This window comes from Eublepharis macularius, chromosome 3, assembly GCF_028583425.1.
Source record: "Eublepharis macularius isolate TG4126 chromosome 3, MPM_Emac_v1.0, whole genome shotgun sequence".
Classification (NCBI taxonomy): domain Eukaryota; kingdom Metazoa; phylum Chordata; class Lepidosauria; order Squamata; family Eublepharidae; genus Eublepharis; species Eublepharis macularius.
This window is the reverse complement of record NC_072792.1, coordinates 181,817,250-181,837,874: the sequence shown is the minus strand read 5'-3', so window position 1 is coordinate 181,837,874 and position 20,625 is coordinate 181,817,250. Positions and strand designations below refer to the sequence as shown.

General features: G+C 45.5%; 1 protein-coding gene across 1 annotated transcript in view; it reads right to left on the bottom strand.

Annotated features, from left to right (window-relative positions):
• ARHGEF17 (Rho guanine nucleotide exchange factor 17) overlaps positions 1-20,625 on the bottom strand; it is a 242,875-nt gene that overhangs the window by 34,293 nt on the left and 187,957 nt on the right. The window contains exons 6-8 of the mRNA XM_054974489.1: positions 7,712-7,888; positions 6,683-6,733; positions 1,173-1,282 (exon numbers count right to left, since the gene is read on the bottom strand). Coding sequence (XP_054830464.1) covers positions 1,173-1,282; positions 6,683-6,733; positions 7,712-7,888 — 338 coding nt within the window. The remainder of the gene's footprint in view (positions 1-1,172; positions 1,283-6,682; positions 6,734-7,711; positions 7,889-20,625) is intronic.

The following is a 20,625-nucleotide window of genomic DNA, read 5'->3' as shown; positions in this document are numbered from 1 at the left end:
TTGCAACTGACTTACGGAGACCCCAGCAAGGGGCTTTCGAGGCAAGTGAGAAGCAGGGGTGGTATGCCATCTAGAAGCCTGTCCCTGCCTGCCAAAGGCAGGGGTGAAAATCAGCTTGTCTCTCTGTAGTCTGAGCAGGAGATAATGGCTTAGGCAAGGCAATTCATAAGCCCTGGCGCTCATTTATGTGCATTCATGTGCACACAATAATATGCATTGTGATGGACACCTTACGAACAAGAATTGTAACTCTAACTGTAACTGTAAGAATTGTAACTGCCTCTAAACGCTCTCCCTAATCATCTGGGTAATCAACAAAGTCTGTGCAAAAGCAGGTGAGTTACATGCCCCCCCCCTGGAAGCAATGAGGCATATGCCAAGCAAATGACGGGCAAAATATGCCAAGCAAAAGAGGCCCCTGCAGAACTGCTGGCATTCCTGGGGCTTGGCTTGCTCTGACTTGCCAGCAGCCCTCCGAGGCAGGGGCCAACGAGGAGGTTTTCTAGTAAGTTGACGAGTCAACCTGCCTTTGCTTGGGGAGGGGTAAGTAAGAATGAGCAATCCTTCTACGTTCCTATTCTGGCCTCTGTCAATGTCCAGAGGGACTCACGGCCACTGGGTAGATGCAACACTTCCATCCCACATGAAGCAGCATACAGACAAGTGACCCGATTGGTCTAGAGGTTCGAATGTTGTACTGTTCTTGGGAAGCTACAGGTTCAAAATTCTGATCATTAAGAAGCTTACTGGGTGGCCCTGGGCCATTTACTTTACCTCAGCCTAACCTACCTCGCAGGGCTGTTGAGAGGGGGAAAATGGAGGACAGAACCAAACCATGTATGTTAACCAGAGCTCCTTGGAGAAGGGCAGGATACAATTTCTGAATACATAGATACAATCCTGGGATTACAGCAGACTGCCTGGTAAACACTTCTTTGTTCTGGCAGGGCCTATCTGATCTCTTTCCCCTCCTCAACATGTTATTTAATTTGTATGTTCAAGGACAAGGCCTACCTATACCTTTTGTTTCTGACCAGCACAGGGCGCCAGGACTGCCTACCGAATTTATATTGGTGTGGGTTGCTTTTTGTTTTGCCCCCAAAGCAGATTTTTTTTAAAAAAACCCAAAACCTCACGAGAAATTAATAACATTTTTAAGACTGTCCGCTTACAGGCTCATGGAACTTCGCCGCAGTGACCCCGACTTCCGTTTCAGCGTGGTGCAAACCAGCAGGTCTGTGAAGAGGAACAGAGAGCGGTCCTTCTTGCCACCGACGGCTTTCTGCAATGGGATATGAAAGAGATCGAGTACACGCACAAACATCCTGGGACCAACGCCTGTTGGGGTGAAATAAACCAGTGTGGTATAGCGGTTGGAATGCTGGCCTAGGAACAGGGGGACGGGTTCAACTCCCTGCTCAGAACAACCCTGTGAGGTAGGCTGCTCTGAGTAAAAATGGCTTCAACCTTGGGACGGCCATTTTCTCTCAGACCAACCTACCTCACAGGGTTGTTCTGAGGATAAAAGGGAGGGAGGAAGAACCGACAGGCCATCCAAAGCTCCTTGGAGGAAAGGCAGGATAAAAAGGTACTAAATAAATGAGAGGATGCCCGCTAGCTCAGCCAGATGGAAAAGCAGGGAAAGACACAAACTTTGGTTCAAGTGTAACTCTAATAATTCGCTCTGTCACAACCCATACAAAAAAATCCATGAGGCCAACAGACAGGAAAAGCTGAATTCCCTGCAGTATAAGGCAAATGTGTTGATTGCTATAGGCTAAAAAAAATGTGTGAAATAATAATGGAATTTTTGAGGCGGATTCCTGAGGTGGGAGGCAGACAACTAATTTCTCATTTGAGTCCAGCGGCATCTTAAAAACCAACAAGATACTCTGTATATAAGTTCTCTTTATCAGCTTCTTTGTATCTGACGAAGGGAGCTCTGACTCTCAAAAGCTCATATGCTGAAAATCTTGTTGGTACCTAAGGGTCACTGGGTGTGTGTCGGGAGGGGGGGGGAGGTAACTGTGAATTTCCTGCATTGTGCAGGGGGTTGGACTAGATGACCCTAGAGATCCCTTCCAACTCTATGATTCTATTATTCTATGATTCTAGGTGCCACTGGCCTCAAATCTTGCGGTTCTACTGCAGACCAACACGGCTACCCACCTAAAACTACTTTCTCATGTTCAGCTTCTTTTGTGCTATGCTAGCAAGATTGGAGAGGGAAAAGAGGGCCAATGTCCTTCCAGAAAAGAACGGTTTTCCCTTCATGCCATGTGATTTTCCCCCTCTCTTGCTTTCGTCTACGCCCCCCCTCCTTCATTTCCCTGCCGGTTCTTTCTTCTCATCTCTCCTCCTTCTCTTCCACCCTTGCCTAAAGTGACTGCCTTCCACTTTGATCACGTTTCTTCCTTACCTCCCTTCTGGCTTTCTTCCCATGCACTTTAACAACATTCCAACACCCTTGCGCATCTTCTACTTCCCTAGCACCGACAACACGTATCTTTTTCTGCCCTTTCACTTTCTGCACTGAAGTTGTGCTGTCTTATTGACCTTCTGTGGCAGCACCTTTCCCTTCGGCATGTTTGTTAGCAGTTCTTAACACCACAGCCTGTGTTTCCTTAGCAGGAGGTGCCCTGTCATTTGCTTAATGCGTAATTATACGGTAATAAACCTGGCTAACAACCCAAGGGAATGAGAAAACAAACCAGGAAAACAAACCAAATGCAGCTAAATTCCATGCAACTGATAAGGAGGGTGAATACTGAAGAACTGAAACCTTTCTAAACAGTGATGACATGAATCTTTAAATAAAGTCTCCAATTAATGGGGCTTTAACACCCCCTCCAGAGCTGCACAGCATGAAAGCCTTGGCCACGGGAGGAGGTGTGCCTTCATGGTGCCTTTTCTTGTTTTTAATCCATCTTAAAACGTCTGCCGTAACTCTGCAATTATTGGTTATTTCTTGCCGACTAATGCCCTACAATTGAGTTATAAAACACCCAAGGAAGAACAGGATTGGTGTGTCTAGTTGTGTGTGTGCGCGCACGCGGGGAGCAGATAGCACCGACAACTGCCGCCCATCAAAATGCAGCACAAGCAAGCAGGGAGGGATAAGGAGAAGGCCTTTGTGTGAAAGTGGGCCTATTTAATTTGCCTCCCCTGCTCTCCAGTTGTCATGGAAACATCTGGCGCCCCAGGCTTGGCTGAGGGAATTTGCACTGTTATCTCCTCTCTGGAGCACCAGGAGCCAATTTCTCGCGGGGGGGGGGGGGAAGGGGATGTGGTATAGTATGCTCATGAGACTGTACCATCTAGAATGCACATAGTGGGCTGGGAAAGGAAATTGCATGCTTAAAATTCCCCCCATGTCAAAATCTCACTGCTCGTGTTAGGCAGAAGCTGGGCTGGCCATAGAATCATAGAATCTCGCTGGTTGTGGGCTGGGGCTGGAGGGGAGGAGGAAAGGAAATTGCATGCTTAAAATTCCCCCCATGTCAAAATCTCACTGGTCGTGTTAGGCAGAAGCTGGGCTGGCCATAGAATCATAGAATCTCGCTGGTTGTGGGCTGGGGCTGGAGGGGAGGAGGAAAGGAAATTGCATGCTTAAAATTCCCCCCATGTCAAAATCTCACTGCTCGTACCAGAAGCAGCCAAGTTTGCGGACGAAAGATAACAAATTATTCAGGATGGTGAAAAACCAAGGCCGACTGTGATGAGCTCTGCGAGGATCTCCACAAATCGGACGAGCAGGCACAATGCGGCAAATGACGTTCAAGCGTAAGGTGATCCACAATGGAACAAAGACTCCCAACTTCAAGTATATGCTAGTGGGGTCTGAACTTGCTGAGACTCAGAGCCTTTCTACAGGAGACATCGTACACGGGGATGCTCAAGTATAGGGAGTTGCAATGTTAGCTGGGAAGCATAGTTTAAAAAGATAGAGCCGGGGGAGATTGGTCCTCAGAGGGTTTGTTAATTTTATCTTTGCCTCCCACAAGGGGAGGTGAAATTGGCAGAGCCTTCAGCTCTGCCTTTTTAAACTACACTTCCCGACTAACATTGCATCTCCCTACACTTGAGCATCCCCGTGTAAGATGTCTTGTGTAGACAGACTTTCAGAAGGAAAGAGACCTTGGGGTCATAGTGGACAGCTCAAAGAAAGGTCAACCTCACATGCTGCAGCAGAGAAAAAGGCCAACTCTATGCTGGGGATTACTAAAACAAGGACTGAAAATAAAACAGCCAATTATATAATGCCCCTGTATAGATTTATGGTGTGGCCTCATTTGGAATACTGTGTACATTTCTGGTCACCATATCTTAAAAAGGACATTGATAAAAGCACGGAAAAGGGCAACCGAGATGTTTAACGGGCTGGAACACGTTTCCTATGAGGAAAGGCTAAAGAGTCTGAGAATTTTCAGTTTAGAAAAGAGACGACTAAGGAGGGATATGATAGAGGTTCATGAATTTATGCATGGGGTAGTGAAAGTGGAGAGAGGTTTTTTCTCCCTCTTCCGAAACACTAGAACTCAGGGGCATCCAATGAACTGGATTGGCGATAGGTTCTGGACAGACAAAAGAAAATACTTCATTACTCAATGAGTAATTGTGGAATTCTGTGCCAGGGGACACAGTGATAGCCACAAGCACAGATGACTTTCAAAGGGGGGTATTTATGGAGTATAAATTCATCTACGGCTACTAGCTATGGTGAGTAAAGAGAACCTCTATATTTAGAGAAAGTAAACCTCTGAATTCCAGTGCCAGGAGGCAGCACCAGGGAACGCCTTAGCCTCTATGCCGTGTTCGTTTGGCCCTCCAGGGCAACTGGTTGGTGGCTTTGTGTATGACGGAATGGACTGTAAAGAGAAGATTTCATAAATGCAGCACTCAGAGGGTTGGATGGGGAGGAGTAAACAATGGCCTGAAATAAGAACTTGATTGACCAGTCAGAACCGACCTTCAGGATGGGAGTCGGTGGCTGACAGGATTTGAGGGGAGTATGTGTAAGCATCAGACAGGGAAGGTTGGTCAAGTTCCTCTCTGAAGTGAGGAAAAAGAAAATGTTTTCCCTAACTGTAACAACCTTGTCTTAAGGAAGTCTTTCAGTTAAGAGTTCCCAGTATAAAAGCCAGCACAAATTGAAACCTGATTACACAGTCAAGATAGAACTGGCTGTGTGGTTTTGGCAGAGTGAATGGGTAACAAGTGGAGACTACCATTCAAGCCCAGTGAATAGGGTTACATCTTCTTAAGTGAAGAAGAATTCTTGCCCAGTATCTAGAAGGGAGTTTGGCTCTAAGGAGGATCCTGGGTCTGTTGTAAAGGGAAAAACAGTGTTGAACTAACGTCAGGACATCTGAGCTGAAAAAGGGAAATCTGTGAAGAAACATTGTTGCGTTAACCAAAGTATTTAACAAAACACTTCTCACTCTTAAGGATTGTAAACATTGAAACTAAGCTGCCAGAAAACTATTTTGTCTATTCCTTTTAAAGAACTTTATTATACCAGCAAATTTTACCTCAGCCATTTCATCCTCTGACTGCCCATATTCCATACCTGCCTGTTCAATAAAGTTGCTGGGGTTTTTTTTTGGGAGAGTTATTCAGCCTCCAGAGCCATTTCATATAAGGAAGAAGAGAGCTCCTGCTTTTCCCCTAACAAGTCCTGAGCTGGGCCAAAAAGCCAAAAATATAAGCTGCTAATCAGGGTGGGACAAAAGGAACTTTACACCCACAACTTTACAACTTTAAAATCACTAACAGAGACATGGGGCTGCTCAGCCACAGCAGGCAATCTTGGATTTTGGCGGGAAAATTTGCCTCAGTGTGGGGGAGTGAAGTGGGATCCATCATAGGGTGAAACAGGTCGCTGTACTAGATGAACCACTGGTCCGATCCAGAAAGATTCTTCTTGTATTCCTGGTGTCCAAAACTCAGTTAGTTTTGCTAGTCCCAGGGCAGCGTATGGCTTCATTGGGTGAAGGTACTAAATGAGGTATTAGAGGTATTTCAAATTCATTTCCCTCCAAATCTCAAATAAATGTTTTTAAAAAATAAAAGCTTGTTTCTGGAGGGGAGAGCTCTTAATCACATGGTCTGACCCCCATCTTTTCATTAGCCTTATTAATTGTTCTGGGCCATAGGTGGTTTCAGCCTGAAAGGCCCCACAAGAGGATAGCTGTGCACATAGACTGGCAGCAGTACTGCTCATTATATTTCTTGCTCATCCGATTTGGCGCTGAGAGAAGAGAACAAGGACCTCTGCACGGATGGTGCCGTGCCTTGCCCTTTATTCACAGTCTAGCAGGTTAGCTGGAAACCAAACGGTAGTTGGCTGTGATTAACCAGGATACTAGCCTGGATAGCCCAGGCTAGTACGATCTCATCAGATCTCGGAAGCTAAGCAGCGTTGGCACTGGTTAGTCCTTGAATGGGAGACCACAAAGGAAATCCAGAGTTGCTACACAGAGGCACAACGCTACTCAATTCTACACAATGGCACAAACCTCTGTTTGTCTGCTGCCTTGAAAACTCTACAGTTCACCATAAGACGGCTGTGACTTGCCGGCACTTGACACACACAAATGGCAGTCAATGACTATGGATATTTTCAACTCCCTGTTTCATTGGCTGAGATCTGCATTTGTAGATTGAATGAGTTAATACTCACCACTTCCACCACCATCTCTTGGCGCAAGAACTTCCTCAGCGGGGCCTGAAGCTGGGGAAGAAGGAGAGGAGACTGGCTAGAAATGCCACTAAAGGCTTGACTGGCATTGTAACATTCACTTCTAAATTTCTACAACCAATGTTAGCACATTATTCCTATGGGCCTGGTTCGATTTTTTTCTCTCTGGGCCTGGTAAACCCTCTGGGGTCCCATCCTAACCTCATGAGTCATGAAAAACATGCCTGTTTTCAGGGCTTTTTTTTCAGCTGGAACGCAGTGGAATGGAGTTCCGGAACCTCTTGAAAACGGTCACGTGGCTTGTGGCCCCGCCCCCTGATCTCCAGACAGAGGGGAGTTGAGATTGCCCTCCGCGCCGCTCAGCGGCGCGGAGGGCAATCTCAACTCCCCTCTGTCTGGAGATCAGGGGGCGGGGCCACAAGCCATGTGACCGTTTTCTCCGAGGGCAACCCACTGAGTTCCACCTCCTCTTTCCCCAGAAAAAAAGCCCTGCCTATTTTATTCCTGACATGATATAAACAGGCCATATCATGGTTACGGGCATGCAGCTGAAGCCCTGCCCTTGGACTGCAGTAAAGGATACCCCCCTCTGCCTCTTCCTCCACGCTGGAGATATATTAAATGACCTATGCTAACAAGCAAAACATACACTGCAGGAAATGCAATGCAATGCAATGTGCTGCACTGCATAGATGCACAACGCTGGGATGCACAGAGACGTGTGGACCAAACGCACCAACAGAAAAAGGGACGCAGACATGCACCAAAGTACCGAATTGTGCCTAGCCTGTTTCCGAAGCCTCTACCTCACTTTGCACATAAAGCATTTTCCTCTAGCCCCAAAACAGTGAAAATTGCACCTAATGCAACAATAGGTACTTAGTTAAAAATGAAGAAACACATAAAGGTACATGCCATATATCTATTGACACATGCTTACATACACACACAAATAGGTCAGGCTACACAAACCAAACTCTTGGGTGGGTAACGTGCAGGGAGGCGACCTACATCTTCCATTCCTTCTATGTGGGATTCAATCTCCTGCACGATACGGGCATTTCTCTCCACCTCCTCAGCGCTCTTCATCCCCTTGTTGATCTTCTCGGCCACTTGTTTGATGTTCCTTTGGGCTTCTACCAAGAAAGGGTGGTCTGGATGTTCCTCGGACGTGTGCTTCAGAAGGTCCTGTTGGGAGAAAGATCAGCAGGAATTAGAGCACCAGGGGTGTATGTCAGGAACAGCCCCCCAAATGGAGACCATAATGCACGGGTCTACCCTCAAAGACAATCTTGAAACTTCAGAGCAGAACTACAAGTGACAAAAGGCACAGATTGGACACTTGTCAGCTTCCCTCAAGTTTTGATGGGAAATGTAGGCAGCTTGGCGGAATGTTGGACAAGTGACAGTTGAAAAGTCCATTGGACAGCAGTCGGAGAGCCAAGCTGCAAGACCAGGATGCCTACATTTCCCATCAAAACTTGAGGGAAGCTGACAAGTGTCCAACCTGTGCCTTTTGTCACTTGTAGTTCCACTCTCAGATGGTGCAAAAATGTCACAGCTTGGTTATTATCAAGAGCTATGTATATTACCCCCATTCTACAATCACAACATTGGTTGCCCGTCGATTACTGCGTTCTCTTCAAGGTACTGGCTATCCCACTTTTTAAATTTTTATTAAAGAATTTAAAACCACATACAGATTAAAAAAGAATGAAAAGAAAAAAGAAAAGCTAAAAGGATACAAAAGAGAGAAAAAAAGGAAAAAATATATAGGAGACACTTTTGATTTTTTTCTACGGCAGATATTGGCACAGTTACAGAATTCCCACTTGTACTCTTGTTATCAGCATAAGCTTCTCCCCTCCCTCTTATAGTTCAAAGCCAATTCAATTTTTTCCAGTTTCACGCACAAAGTTAATAAGGGGTTTCCAATTTGCTATAAATGTGGACAGCGTCTTCTGTCTGGTCAAAGTCAAAACTTTAGCCATCTCATCTAACTCCGTCATCTTCCTAATCCACTCCTCTATTGAAGGAAATATCGGGCTCTTCCACTTTTGAGCACATAGCAGCCTTGCCGCCGTTGTCATATATAAGAATAAGATACCATGTTTATTTTCAAATACAACCTTGAACCTCTGGATGGAACAAAATAAAATTAAACAAACAAATAAATAAAATGTCTCAGCTCAGTTGTTTTCGGGAGCTATGTATATTACGCCCATTCTGCAGTCACGAAATTGGTTGTCCGTCAGTTACTGGGTTCATCTCAAGGTACTGGCAGCTAGACATGGGCATGAATCGGAAAAAAACCGAACCACGTGATTCGTGGTTCGTCACGTTCCACAAACCATGAACTTCTATGAACTTTCCCTGGTTCACAAATCGGTTCATGGTTTGCAGTTCGTGACTCTCACGAACTGGGGCAAAAATTCATGGAGTTCATGGAAAACATGACCCCACGAACCACGTTTTCACAAACCATGAACCGACCTGGTCTGTGCATTTTTTAATTCGTATTACGATTTGTGCCCACCTCTATTGGCAACCCCTTTACGGCCTTGGCCCCTCGTATCTGCAGGACTGCCTCTCTCCCTGTGCTTTGCCACCACAGCTTCACTCTTCTAAACAAGGCCTACTGCAGGTGCCACCCTGCCAACGGGCAAGATCTACAACTGCCTGTAAATGTGCATTCTCCACTGTAGCCCCCACCTTGTCGAATGGCCTGAGAAGAATCTCACGCTTCTGTCATTCCACAAGCTACATAAAACAAAATTGGAGGATGCTTTTCCAAAGGGAAACCCAATATTGACAACCTTATGTATGCTGCAATATTTTCTGAGTTGTTTTTCCATCTTTTTCTGACTTCATTTGTGTGGATTGCAACAACAATAACCTGATGGCACCTGAGCAATTATCCTTTGAACAATGTAATCCTAAACAGAGTTCTGCCCTTCTAAGCCCATCCATTTCAATGGATTTAGAAGGGTGGAACTCTGTTTAGGATTATACTGTAAATTTCCAACCTTTCCTCTCATTCCAGGAGGATTAATTACTTCCTGTTCTCCAATGGGCTGCCTGGTTCTCTCCACATTCATGAATCAATTGTAAATTATCAGCTGTTCTGTCCTCGATGTGTGCGTGTGTGCAGGGGGTGTTATTTTATAAATGCAACATTATGATGGGAAAAAAAACAGAGCAGAGATTTGAGTCTGTTAAACAGAAAAAGAGAATTACCATCCGTTCTTCCCAAGGGAGTAAAGACTGATAATTAACCTCTGATGAATAAGCAGGGAGAGAAGAGGAAATAATTAATTAACCGGAAAACAAAGGAACACAAGTGGAAATTGCAAAAGGACATTTACCAAGTGGGATTATCTTCCAAGTTATATATTGTAGGATCTTGCCCACGGGGACAGATTTTGATGGGTAATGTCAGGGCTTTTTTTCAGATGGAACGCGGAGGAACGGGGTTCCGGCACCTCTTGAAAATGGTCACATGGCTGGTGGCCCCGCCCCCTGATCTCCAGACAGAGGGGAGTTGAGATTGCCCTCCGCGCAGCGGCGTGGAGGGCAATCTAAACCCCCCTCTGTCTGGAGATCAGGGGGTGGGGCCACCGGCCATGTGACCATCTGCGTGGAGGGCAATCTAAACTTTAAAAAACTCCCCCCTTGTTCCAGCTGACCCAAAGTGATGTCATTGTGCGGTCCTGGGAGTGTGTGTACACTTTGCACATGCACATGTGGTATCAGGGGCACCACCTGCTGCAAGGAGTTGCCCCCTGTGCTGGCAACCCACTGAGTTCCACCACCTTTTCCCAGAAAAAAAGCCCTGGGTAACGTAGTACTCTAGCGAGTGCTGTGCACAACTCCCATTTCAGTTCAACTCTTAGCTTGGTTCCTGGTACACAGCTATGGGAAGGGAGATCCGAAATTGAGGTATCACTCTAAAAAAGACCCCTGCGTCCAACAGCCACCCACACTACTTTGGATGGTGAGCTCACACAAAGCGGGGACTTGGTGAATGACTCTAATAGAGGAGCAGGATCGATTGGGAGCAGGCAGTGGCCCTGTGGCACAGAGTGGTAAGTGGCAGCACTGCAGCCCAAGCTCTGCTCACGACCTGAGTTCGATCCCGGCAGAAGCCGGGTTCAGGTAGCCGGCTCAAGGTTGACTCAGCCTTCCATCCTTCTGAGGTCGGTAAAATGAGGACCCAGTTTCCTGGGGGTGAAGTGTAGATGACTGGGGAAGGCAATGGCAAAAAACCCCATAAAAAGTCTGCCAAGAAAACATCATGATGTGACGCCCCCCATGGGTCAGCAATGACTCAGTGCTTGCACCTTTAACTTTTTAGTCCTATAAGTATCTGGGTCTCAACCCATTTAAGGCTTTATAGATAAATGATGCATTAAGCCCAGAAGCAAATCAACAGCTAGTATAGTTCTTTCGAAGCTGCAGAGAGATTTCTTCCCTGTAATTTTCGCTAGCTAATAATCTCGTGGCCACTTTTGGAGCCGATGGAAGTTTCCAAACCGTCTCCAAAGGCAGACCCATGTACAGTGCGCTGCAGCAGTCTAACTTGGATGCCGTCTGAACATGGGGAACTAATCAAAATAAGACAAAAGGGAGTGCCAGGTTGTGAGTACCCCAACCTGATGAAGAGTTCTGCCAGACTCAAAAGCTTGCACATTGTTTGGTGTTCTTTTGGTTGGTTGTCATAAAAGGTACGGCATAGCGTTTGCTTTTGGATAGGGCAGCATTTCTCCATAAGGCAAGAAATGAACTTCTGTACTCATTGCTCAACTGTTTAAACGTTCTCAGATTGCACAAGAAGAAATACAATAAGCAGAACTTGCCATATTTATTTTGCTTCGACCTCAAAAGTCACAGATATCTGGTTTCTCATTTTACACAAAAATGCAGGGTTTTAATTCAGTGAGCAGGTTCCAACTCATGTGAAAAAGCCTACCGGTGCAATCTTAAGTACAGTTACACCCTTTTAGATCCTTTGAAATTAACTGGCTTAGAAGGATAGAATTCTGTTTAGTACTGCCCTGGGCACCCTCCTCCATCCCAAATTCAATGATTCCTTCCAAATCAGTTTGCCATTCCTGCTAAACCAGAAAACCTTTGCCCTTCCAAACTAGAGCTGGGAATCAAAATTTTATCCTCATCCCCTCCACACAAGTCAGGCAGGATAGATAGCTTTTTGTCCCCTTTTTAGCCTCTCTTGAGGGTGAGAGAAAATGAGAGGCCAAAGGTCACCCAGTGAACTCAGGGGTAAACCAGAATTTGAACCCTGGTTTCCTGCTATAGGTGCAAAATAGTAAAGAGTCCAGTAGCACCTTTAAGACTAACCAACTTTACTGTAGCATAAGCTTTCGAGAATCACAGCTCTCTTCGTCCGTTGGTTAGTCTTAAAGGTGCTACTGGGCTTTTTACTATTTTGCTGCTACAGACTAACACGGCTAACTCCTCTGTTATAGGTGAACACTTCAGCCCCTACAACATAGAGGCATAGTGGACCGAGTGTTGGACTAGGATCCTGGGTTCGAATCCCTACTTCTGATGTAGAAGTTCACTGGGTGATCTTGGGCCCGAAACAAACACTCAGCCTGGCCTACCTCACAGGGTTGTTGCTGTGAGATAATGCAGGAGGGGAAAATGATGTTCTAAGCTGCTTTGAGTCCCAGCTGGGGAGATAAGCGAGATATAAGTAAATACATGCAAATATGCGCACAGTGACTCTCACAGAGATGCAGTGACAAAGATGGCCATCGGTCAGCAATGCGGATTCTGTGACTCAGTGTGAACTTAGGGAGATCATGAAAGAGGAGGCAGGAAGGGATAAGCCTTCATTCAGCTCTTGTGATCCCTTCTTTATGTGCCCAGGGTAATGCTGATTGCCACTTTGGGCTCAGGAAGGAATTTTCCTCCAGACCAGATTGGCCAGGGATCCTGGAGGTTTTAGAGCAGGTGAATTTCCTGCATTGTGTAGGGGATTGGACTAGATGACCGCTAGGATCCCAGCTCTACAATTCCATGATTCTGCAAAAGGAAGGGAATTGGCGACTCTTTCCTCTGCATCCAGGTGGAGTGTAGCAACCTCGCCCCCTGCCTAGTTGCAGAACTCCTTGTTGTCTCAAGAAGAGGAGGGGGAGAACTCCAAGCTTAAAGTGGACAAGGACAACTACTCGAGCGAAGACCGAGGGGTGCCATTTCTCTTTGCCACCCTTCTCAGTTGTCTAACCTTACTAGATAGCTTTTCGCTAGGCCTGCTGGCTGATTCACACACCAACCACTCGATGTGTCACCGCTCAGTGACTTATTATTTATTACTTCCCAAGCGCTGAAGGAACACTGGCTGCAGTTCAAAAAGATGTTCCGTCAAGGCGTAGCCCTGCCTGCTGGTTTCCAAGCCAAGGGGTGAGTCACAACCGCATGTGTGGGATCTGCTTTCCTTTCAAAAGCCCCGTGTCTGAGCCCTGATGCTCATGGTGCTGACAAGCCTGTGTCTAGATGGGGGCTCGCATGATCAAATAATTTAAAAATCCCTGCATGTAGAAATCTAGAATGTCAAGGAGAAAGCTGAACTGGAGTTGTTTCTTTTAGGCAAGCACACTGGGATATAAAGCAGTGCAGAAAAGAGCAAGAGTTCAGCAGCACCTACGAGACCTCCAAAACGTCCTATCATTAACAGACTTGCTCAGATCCTGCAAACTGGAGGATGTGGCTTCTTTTATTGAGTCAAGCCTTCTCGTTTTAGGTCTTCCTCTTTTCCTACTGCCTTCTACTTTTCCTAGCATTATTGACTTTTCCAGAGAATCTTGTCTTCTCAAGATGTGACCAAAGTAAGATAGCCTCAGTTTGGTCATTTTAGCTTCTAGGGAGGATTCAGACTTGATTTGATCTAGCACCCACTTTTTGGCCGTCTTTTTGGCTGTCCGTGGTATCCGCAAAACTCTCCCCCAGCACCACATTTCAAATGAACCAATTTTCTGCCTGTCAGCTTTCTTCACTGTCCAACTTTCACATCCATACATAGTAATAGGGAATACCATCGTTTGGATTATCTTGATCTTAGTTCCCAGAGAGACATCTTTATATTTAAGGATCTTTTTAAGCTCCGTCACAGGTGCTCTTCCAAGTCTCAATCTTCTTCTGATTTCTCATACCCAACCACAAATCTTGTCAGTCTTAGAGGTGCTACTGGACTCTTGCTCTTTTCTACTGCTACAGACAGGCTAACACAGCTACCCATCTTGATAAAGCAGTGTTGTATAGTGGTGAGAGTGTCAGACTAGGGTCAGGGTCACTTGATTCGAACCCCTTCTCTGCCACGGAAACTTGCTGGGACACCTTGGATCAATTGTTGTGGTTTTAAATCTTTCAAACGTAGTGTTTTATTGTGACGTTTATGCAATATAATCCGCCCTGAGCCAGCTGGTGTGGGGAGGACGGAATATAAGTTGAAGCAAATAAATAAATAAAATAAATACTCTTTCTCAACCTAACCTACCTGATAGGGTTGTTATGAGGATAAAAAGTAGGGGAGGGGAAACATGGGGAGAAACATGGAGTATAAAAGAGGGAAAAAATAATGCAAAATAAAAACAGGAACATTCTTTTCTGTGAGCCCACACCAGGTGAATAAAAAGCATTTCGGCGTGCCAACATGTGGAGTCATGTTGGACGCAAGTCATGTTAGAGTCAGAGTGATGAATACGGCTGTGCGAACAGATACTTAAATCAGACATTCTTTCCACTGGAACGCATAGAACTGGAAAGCCAGGAACGTTTCTAAGGCAAAGGCTCTCTTCCTTTTATGAAATCTTCCCGCTATTCCCCCAAGCAGGGCCAGATGCATAGAACGGGGAGCCAAAGCGCACATGTGAGGACGAAGGCATCGGTCGCCATCGCCCACTAGACTACTTATGGTGCACACAGGATGCTTAATCGAAAAGAGTCCAGTAGCACCTTTAAAACTAACCAACTTTAGTGTAGCATAAGCTTTCGAGAACCACAGCTCTCTTCGTCAGATGCATGGAAGGTAAGAAGAAACTGGCCAGCAGTGTTCCCGCTAATGTGAGCATGTGAGCAATCGCTCACAGATTCTGACTCCTCTGCTCACAGCTTCTCAGATGTAGCTCACAGATACTAACCCTCAGGTGGCCCCACCCTCCCAGTCAGCCAGCATCTGCAGGTGGGTCCTATAGGGATGGAGCAGGGACGGAGCCTCATCCCACTTCTCTCCTCCCTTCCTGGCTGTGGCTGGTTTGGCCCCCAGGGCGGTGCCAGAGAGCGCCTCCAGCCACTGCTGGCTCTCTAGCTGGGGAACAGAGCAGAGCTGAGTGATCGGGTCTGGCCTGACCCATGCAGCCTGAAATCGCTAGGATCCCCTCAGCCCCAGAGAGCGGAGGAGAGGAGGTAGTGCCTCAGCCGCCACCATGGTGAAGGCGTCATTTAACTTGGCCTTGGCGCAGAAGGAGGCTGAAGAAGTAAGCACTGACTCACAAAAGCTCATCTTGAAATAAGCATGCTAGTCTTTAAGGTGCCATTGTGTGTCTGCTTTATTTTGTAGCAACAGACTAATACAACTACCCCTTTGTAATCAGCATGGACATAGCCATTTTTATACAGAAGTATACTCTGATTTTTGTAGCCCTTTCACCTAATGGCTTTTATTGTTAAATTGTTTTGATTGTAATCAAAACAATTTGATTGTAATTTTTTTTTTTAAAGGAGGTGCACTCAAAACTAATGAAAGTTGTTGTTTCGGCTCACAAAGTAGATTTTTAGCTCATAACACTGCAAAGCTTAGAGGGAACATTGCTGGCCAGATATATATAGGTGGTGAATGGAGGGGGGAGTAGATGCAATCAGTTACTTCTGATAATGAGATAACCATTTATAGTCTCTATTCAATCCAAGCCTGACTGAATCAAATTTGCATATGAATTCCAATTCAGCAGCTTCCCGTTGGATTCTGTTTTTGAAAGGCTTCTGTTGAACTACGGTGACCTTTAAGTCCTGCCAACTGATCCCATTATCAGAAGCTACTGATTGTATCTGCTCCCCCCTCCCCTCTCCACCTATATATCTGACCAGTTTCTTCTTGCCCTCCACGCATCTGACGAAGAGAACTGTGATTCTAGAAGGCTTACGCTACAGTAAAGTTGGTTAGTCTTAAAGGTGCTACTGGACTCTTTTCGATTTTGCTACTACAGACTAACACGGCTAACTCCTCTGGATCTATAACAGAGAAGAGAAGTTACAGTTTGTTCTTTCGGCCGGAGATATTTTGCACCCTCGAATGATATCCTCATCTCAACAGCATTCTGGTGTGGGGTTTTTGTTTTGTTTGTTTGTTTGTGCGTGTGTGTGTGTGTGTGTGTGAGAGAGAGAGAGAGAGAGAAAGAATCAGTTCCAGGGGTCTCATTTCATGTGGGCAAGCGCTGCAACAAAACTGCTTTGGAAGTTTCTTAACCTGTCAAAAATCAGTCTCTCAGAGACGGCGCACTGGAAACTGAATGACGGGAACTCTGGGACTTGGGTGTTTTTTTAAAGTTCCTCTTTGACGGAGGCTGTTTTCCAGATTAGAGTCCTGCTGCTCTTAACCACTACACCGCACTGGTGGAAGCAACTGATTCATAATGAAAAAGAGTCCAGTAGCACCTTTAAGACTAACCAACTTTATTGTAGCATAAGCTTTCGAGAATCACAGCCCTCTTCGTCAGATGCATCTGACGAAGAGAACTGTGATTCTCGAAAGCTTATGCTACAATAAAGTTGGTTAGACTTAAAGGTGCTACCGGACTCTTTTCGATTTTGCGACTACAGACTAACACGGCTAACTCCTCTGGACAGGATGCTTAGAAACCCCTTCCCCAAATATTCAAGATCCCAGTAGAGATTGGGAAGGAAGGGGAAGGAGGAGGGTAACTTCCAGACTGGGAGACTGCAATGTATAGATGCAATTGTCCTTGAGAAGCGCGCAGAGAGGACAGCTGGCCTGGATGCAGGAGCCACGTGGCCAACCATCCACGCCACTCATAGCCTCGTCTGACTGCATCGAGAGGCTGCAATTACTTAAAAAATGAAGAATTAACGATGATTTATTTACAAGACTCTTGAACCGGCACTGAAAAGATTTTTTTGTAACTGTCTACTTTAAAAGTGTTGAATATGCATTGCTCCTTATCATCCTTCCTTCTCAGAATGGAATAATGATTGGATGTATATGTAAATTGTATTTATTGTGTTGAAGGTTCTGATGCATATTGTATTTATTGTATATGAGACTTACCACAAATGTTGTCAGTCTTATAGGTGCTGCTGGACTCTTGCTCTTTTCTGTCTGAAGAAGTGAGCTCTGACTCACGAAAGCTCACACCCTACCACAAATTTTGTTCATCTTATAGGTGTTACTGGACTTTTGCTCTTTTTTACTGCTACAGACAGACTAACACGGCTACCCATCTTGAACGGCTTTTGTATTGTAGGGAGGGGCTCTCAGATGCTTCGCTAATGAGTTAACGGCCATAGACTTCACCACTATGTTGCCTTACGTACTATCTGTTACTTTAACTATGTGCTCCTATGAGCTCCTTGTGCTTCATGTGGTCTAATGTCAGTCCTAGAATTTCTCATGTTCTGTTTCAGCATTTCTTCTACTCTGTATTGGATCCTTGCTAATGCCGTGTCTTTGTCAACTTGTATTTATTTACCCTACGGCACTGTTTATGAAAATGTCCTTGATAGTGACTGTACTAATCTCACGCTGTGTAATTTGCCTTGAGTCTCAGTGAAAAAGATGGACTATAAATGACATTAAACAAACAAACAAACAAACAAACAAACAAACAAACAAACAAACAAACAAATCTTGTTGGTCTCTAAGGTGCCACCAGACTCAAATCCTGAAAATCTGTAGAGTGCATTGTGGGATACCTTCTGTAATGAACTGTGTGCTTGTCCGTCTGTCTGTCTGAATGTAGCAGATATAACTCGTGAGAAAATAAAGCTAAGAGTGTCAAAATTGGCCACTCGGTTCAGGAAGATCACCGGAGCTGCAGTGCCGAGAATACCTGGAATTGGACCGTCCTGGTCTGTGTTATCTCTAACCCCCCACCCCATGCCATTTGCAATGGAAGCTGAAATTCTCTGTTTGTGGCAAGTGTAACTCATCAGGAAAAAAGTCACGCATTTGAAAATTCAGAATGATCACGGAAATCACAGTACCAAAATATGAAGGAAATCAGAATATCCTGGCCTGGCCTAGGTTATTGTCCGATACCCATTGCCACACTATTATGGCAATAAAAACAAAGGTTTATTCACATGAAGTAAGGAAAGTTAAGGCAACAAAGACAGACAGGGAGAGTGGAAAATATCCCACCCTTTACAAAACAAAGGGAGGTTTAACAACTTATCTGACCTATCACAACCAGTATGGTTACAATGGTTACAGTGTCTGACTAGGATCTGGGAAACCCTGGTTCAAATCCCCACTCTGTCATGGAAGCTTGCTGGGCGACCTTGCGCCAGCCACAAACACTCAGGCAAACCTACCTCACGGGGTTGTTGTGAAGATAAAATGGAGGATAGGAGAATGATGTACGCCGTTTTGGTTCTCCACTGGGGAGAAAGGTGGGGTACGTGTGTGTTATGTGCCATCAAGTCACCTCTGACCTATGACGACTCTATCAATGAAAGACCTCCAAAACGTCCTATCATTAACAGACTTGCTCAGATCCTGCAAACTGGAGGCCGTGGCTTCTTTTATTGAGTCAAGCCATCTCGTTTTAGGTCTTCCGCTTTTCTTACATTTCTTAAAAATCTAATTTTGCCTACAGTTTGCCAAAAAAAAGGACAATTGCTCTTGCTGTTGCTTTATTGCTGTAACTCTTTTGGCAGGAGGCAGAACTGCTCGTTCAGTACCCAAATTACCATTAAACACTGCAAACTCTGCTAGCTACAGGATCGGTGAGTAGAGTGAGTGGGGCAGACCCCTGATATGTGATATAGAAAGTTTATAGAAGATGTGTCCTTTAAAAACACACATTTCCCTTCTTCAAAGTGCTAATCGCAAAGCATGTATTCTCAGCTGAAGAATTAAGCATTCTCCCTCTTCCCGCACGGCCCCCTGGCAAATCGAGGCTGCAATTTCTTTTCCACTGTCTTCCTCTCACCTGAGGTCTGTCCCAACCTTGCTTCCAGACATATTCTTAAACTTAAGAGATTGACCCCAGGAGCCCTTTAGCATGCAAAGCATGTACGCCTCCAAAAGCCTGTTGGTTTCATGAACATCCATCTCCATCGAGCCTTCCTTGCATCAGACGCAAAGATCGGACCACACGCCATCCCCTGCCCTTGCTGGTGCCAGGGAAATTGGTTTCTGAGAAACTCGAAAGCCTCTGGAAGCAAAAGGGACTCTTGGCTGGGCAACGGAGCTGCCTGAGATTTTTCTATTACCGGCTCTCAGGCCATTCATCACAAAAAAGCAAATAAAACTGGCTGGTTAATTGGCCGGCAGCAAGTGCCAACCAGCAGAGCTCCTGGGTAATCGACATAATTTAATGCCAACTCCATGGTACACGTGAACATCAATCAGGATGCACCGAGGCAACGCCAGGGACTGCCGTGGGCGGGCTGCTCGCTCTGTGATTTGTCACAGCCAAGGCTGAAAGGAAGGCCTGTGGGGTCTTTTGCAAGCCCTTCAGCCCAGCTGGTTCCCCCCTTACTTTGCTAACATTTTAGGAAGTCCCTGAATGTTTGCTACTGTACATCAAGCCGCCGCCAGAACCACCTCTGTCTTTTCTCAAGAGCTCTGCGTAGTCCCCTCTTCGGCTTTCGTCCTGTTGTTCTGGGATTCGTCTCTTGCTAAACAAACATTCCTGGCCGGAAACGTCTTCGCCTCTGTAGCTGATTTCCCAACCACTGAAGCGGTTGGGTTCATAAAACCGACTTAAGGCATGGTCTGTATTACAGTATATGTCAGAAATTTGGTGAATGTTGGTATTTACTGGTAACTCTTAAGAGGCCCAGAGGGAAATGATAGAACATTCTGACATTTACTGGTAAATCTCCAAAACCCAGCATTCTTAGTAAGTAAGGCAGGAGCAGAAAAGCCCAGATGGATCCGATCAAAGGTAAAACTGCGTCAGTATCCTAGTCTAATAATGGCCAAACAATAGCCTTTGGGAAGTCCACAAAGCCAGGCAGGGAGACAACAGACTTCCCCAGATATCAGTCCCTGGTATGTCGTATTTAGAGGTATACTCCCTCTGAATACGGAAGGTCCATTAACATTGCGATTAATTGACCTACCCTCCATCCATTGATCTTTTCCGAAAATCACCCCAGCCAGTGAGCACTGCAGTATTACGAAGTATGGAGTCCCCTCAGTTATTTATGTGCTGGATAAAGAGGTATTTTTTTAGACTGAGATATCAACCATCCTTTCAAAGGCAAGTTTCATGACTCGAGCACTTCTACTTATCTATACATTTTAGCCCTGCAAGAGTGCCAAGACTGTTCTCCCTGCCGCCATTTTATTCTCACAACAACCCTATGAGGTAGGTCAGGCTGAGAGAGAGAGAGAGAGAGAGAGAGAGAGAGAGAGAGAGAGAGAGAGAGAGCAGCCGAAATCCCCCCAGCAAGCTTTGTGGCTGAGTAGGAATTTGAACTCAGATCTTGGTCTGCAGTTCTTCTCACCACTACACCATTCTGACGTCTAGCATTTCCCACTATGCTTGCCTCCTAAAATCTTAAGAATCGCCAGCCAATCTTAACATTTACCAAGTTTCTGATATTAAAAATAACATACAACCATACTCTGGAGTGTATATGCTGAAAGAGCTTTCGTTCCTGTTGTGTGGCAGACGATGCCTTGTTGGGAGAGGACTGCAATAACTGAGGGCCAA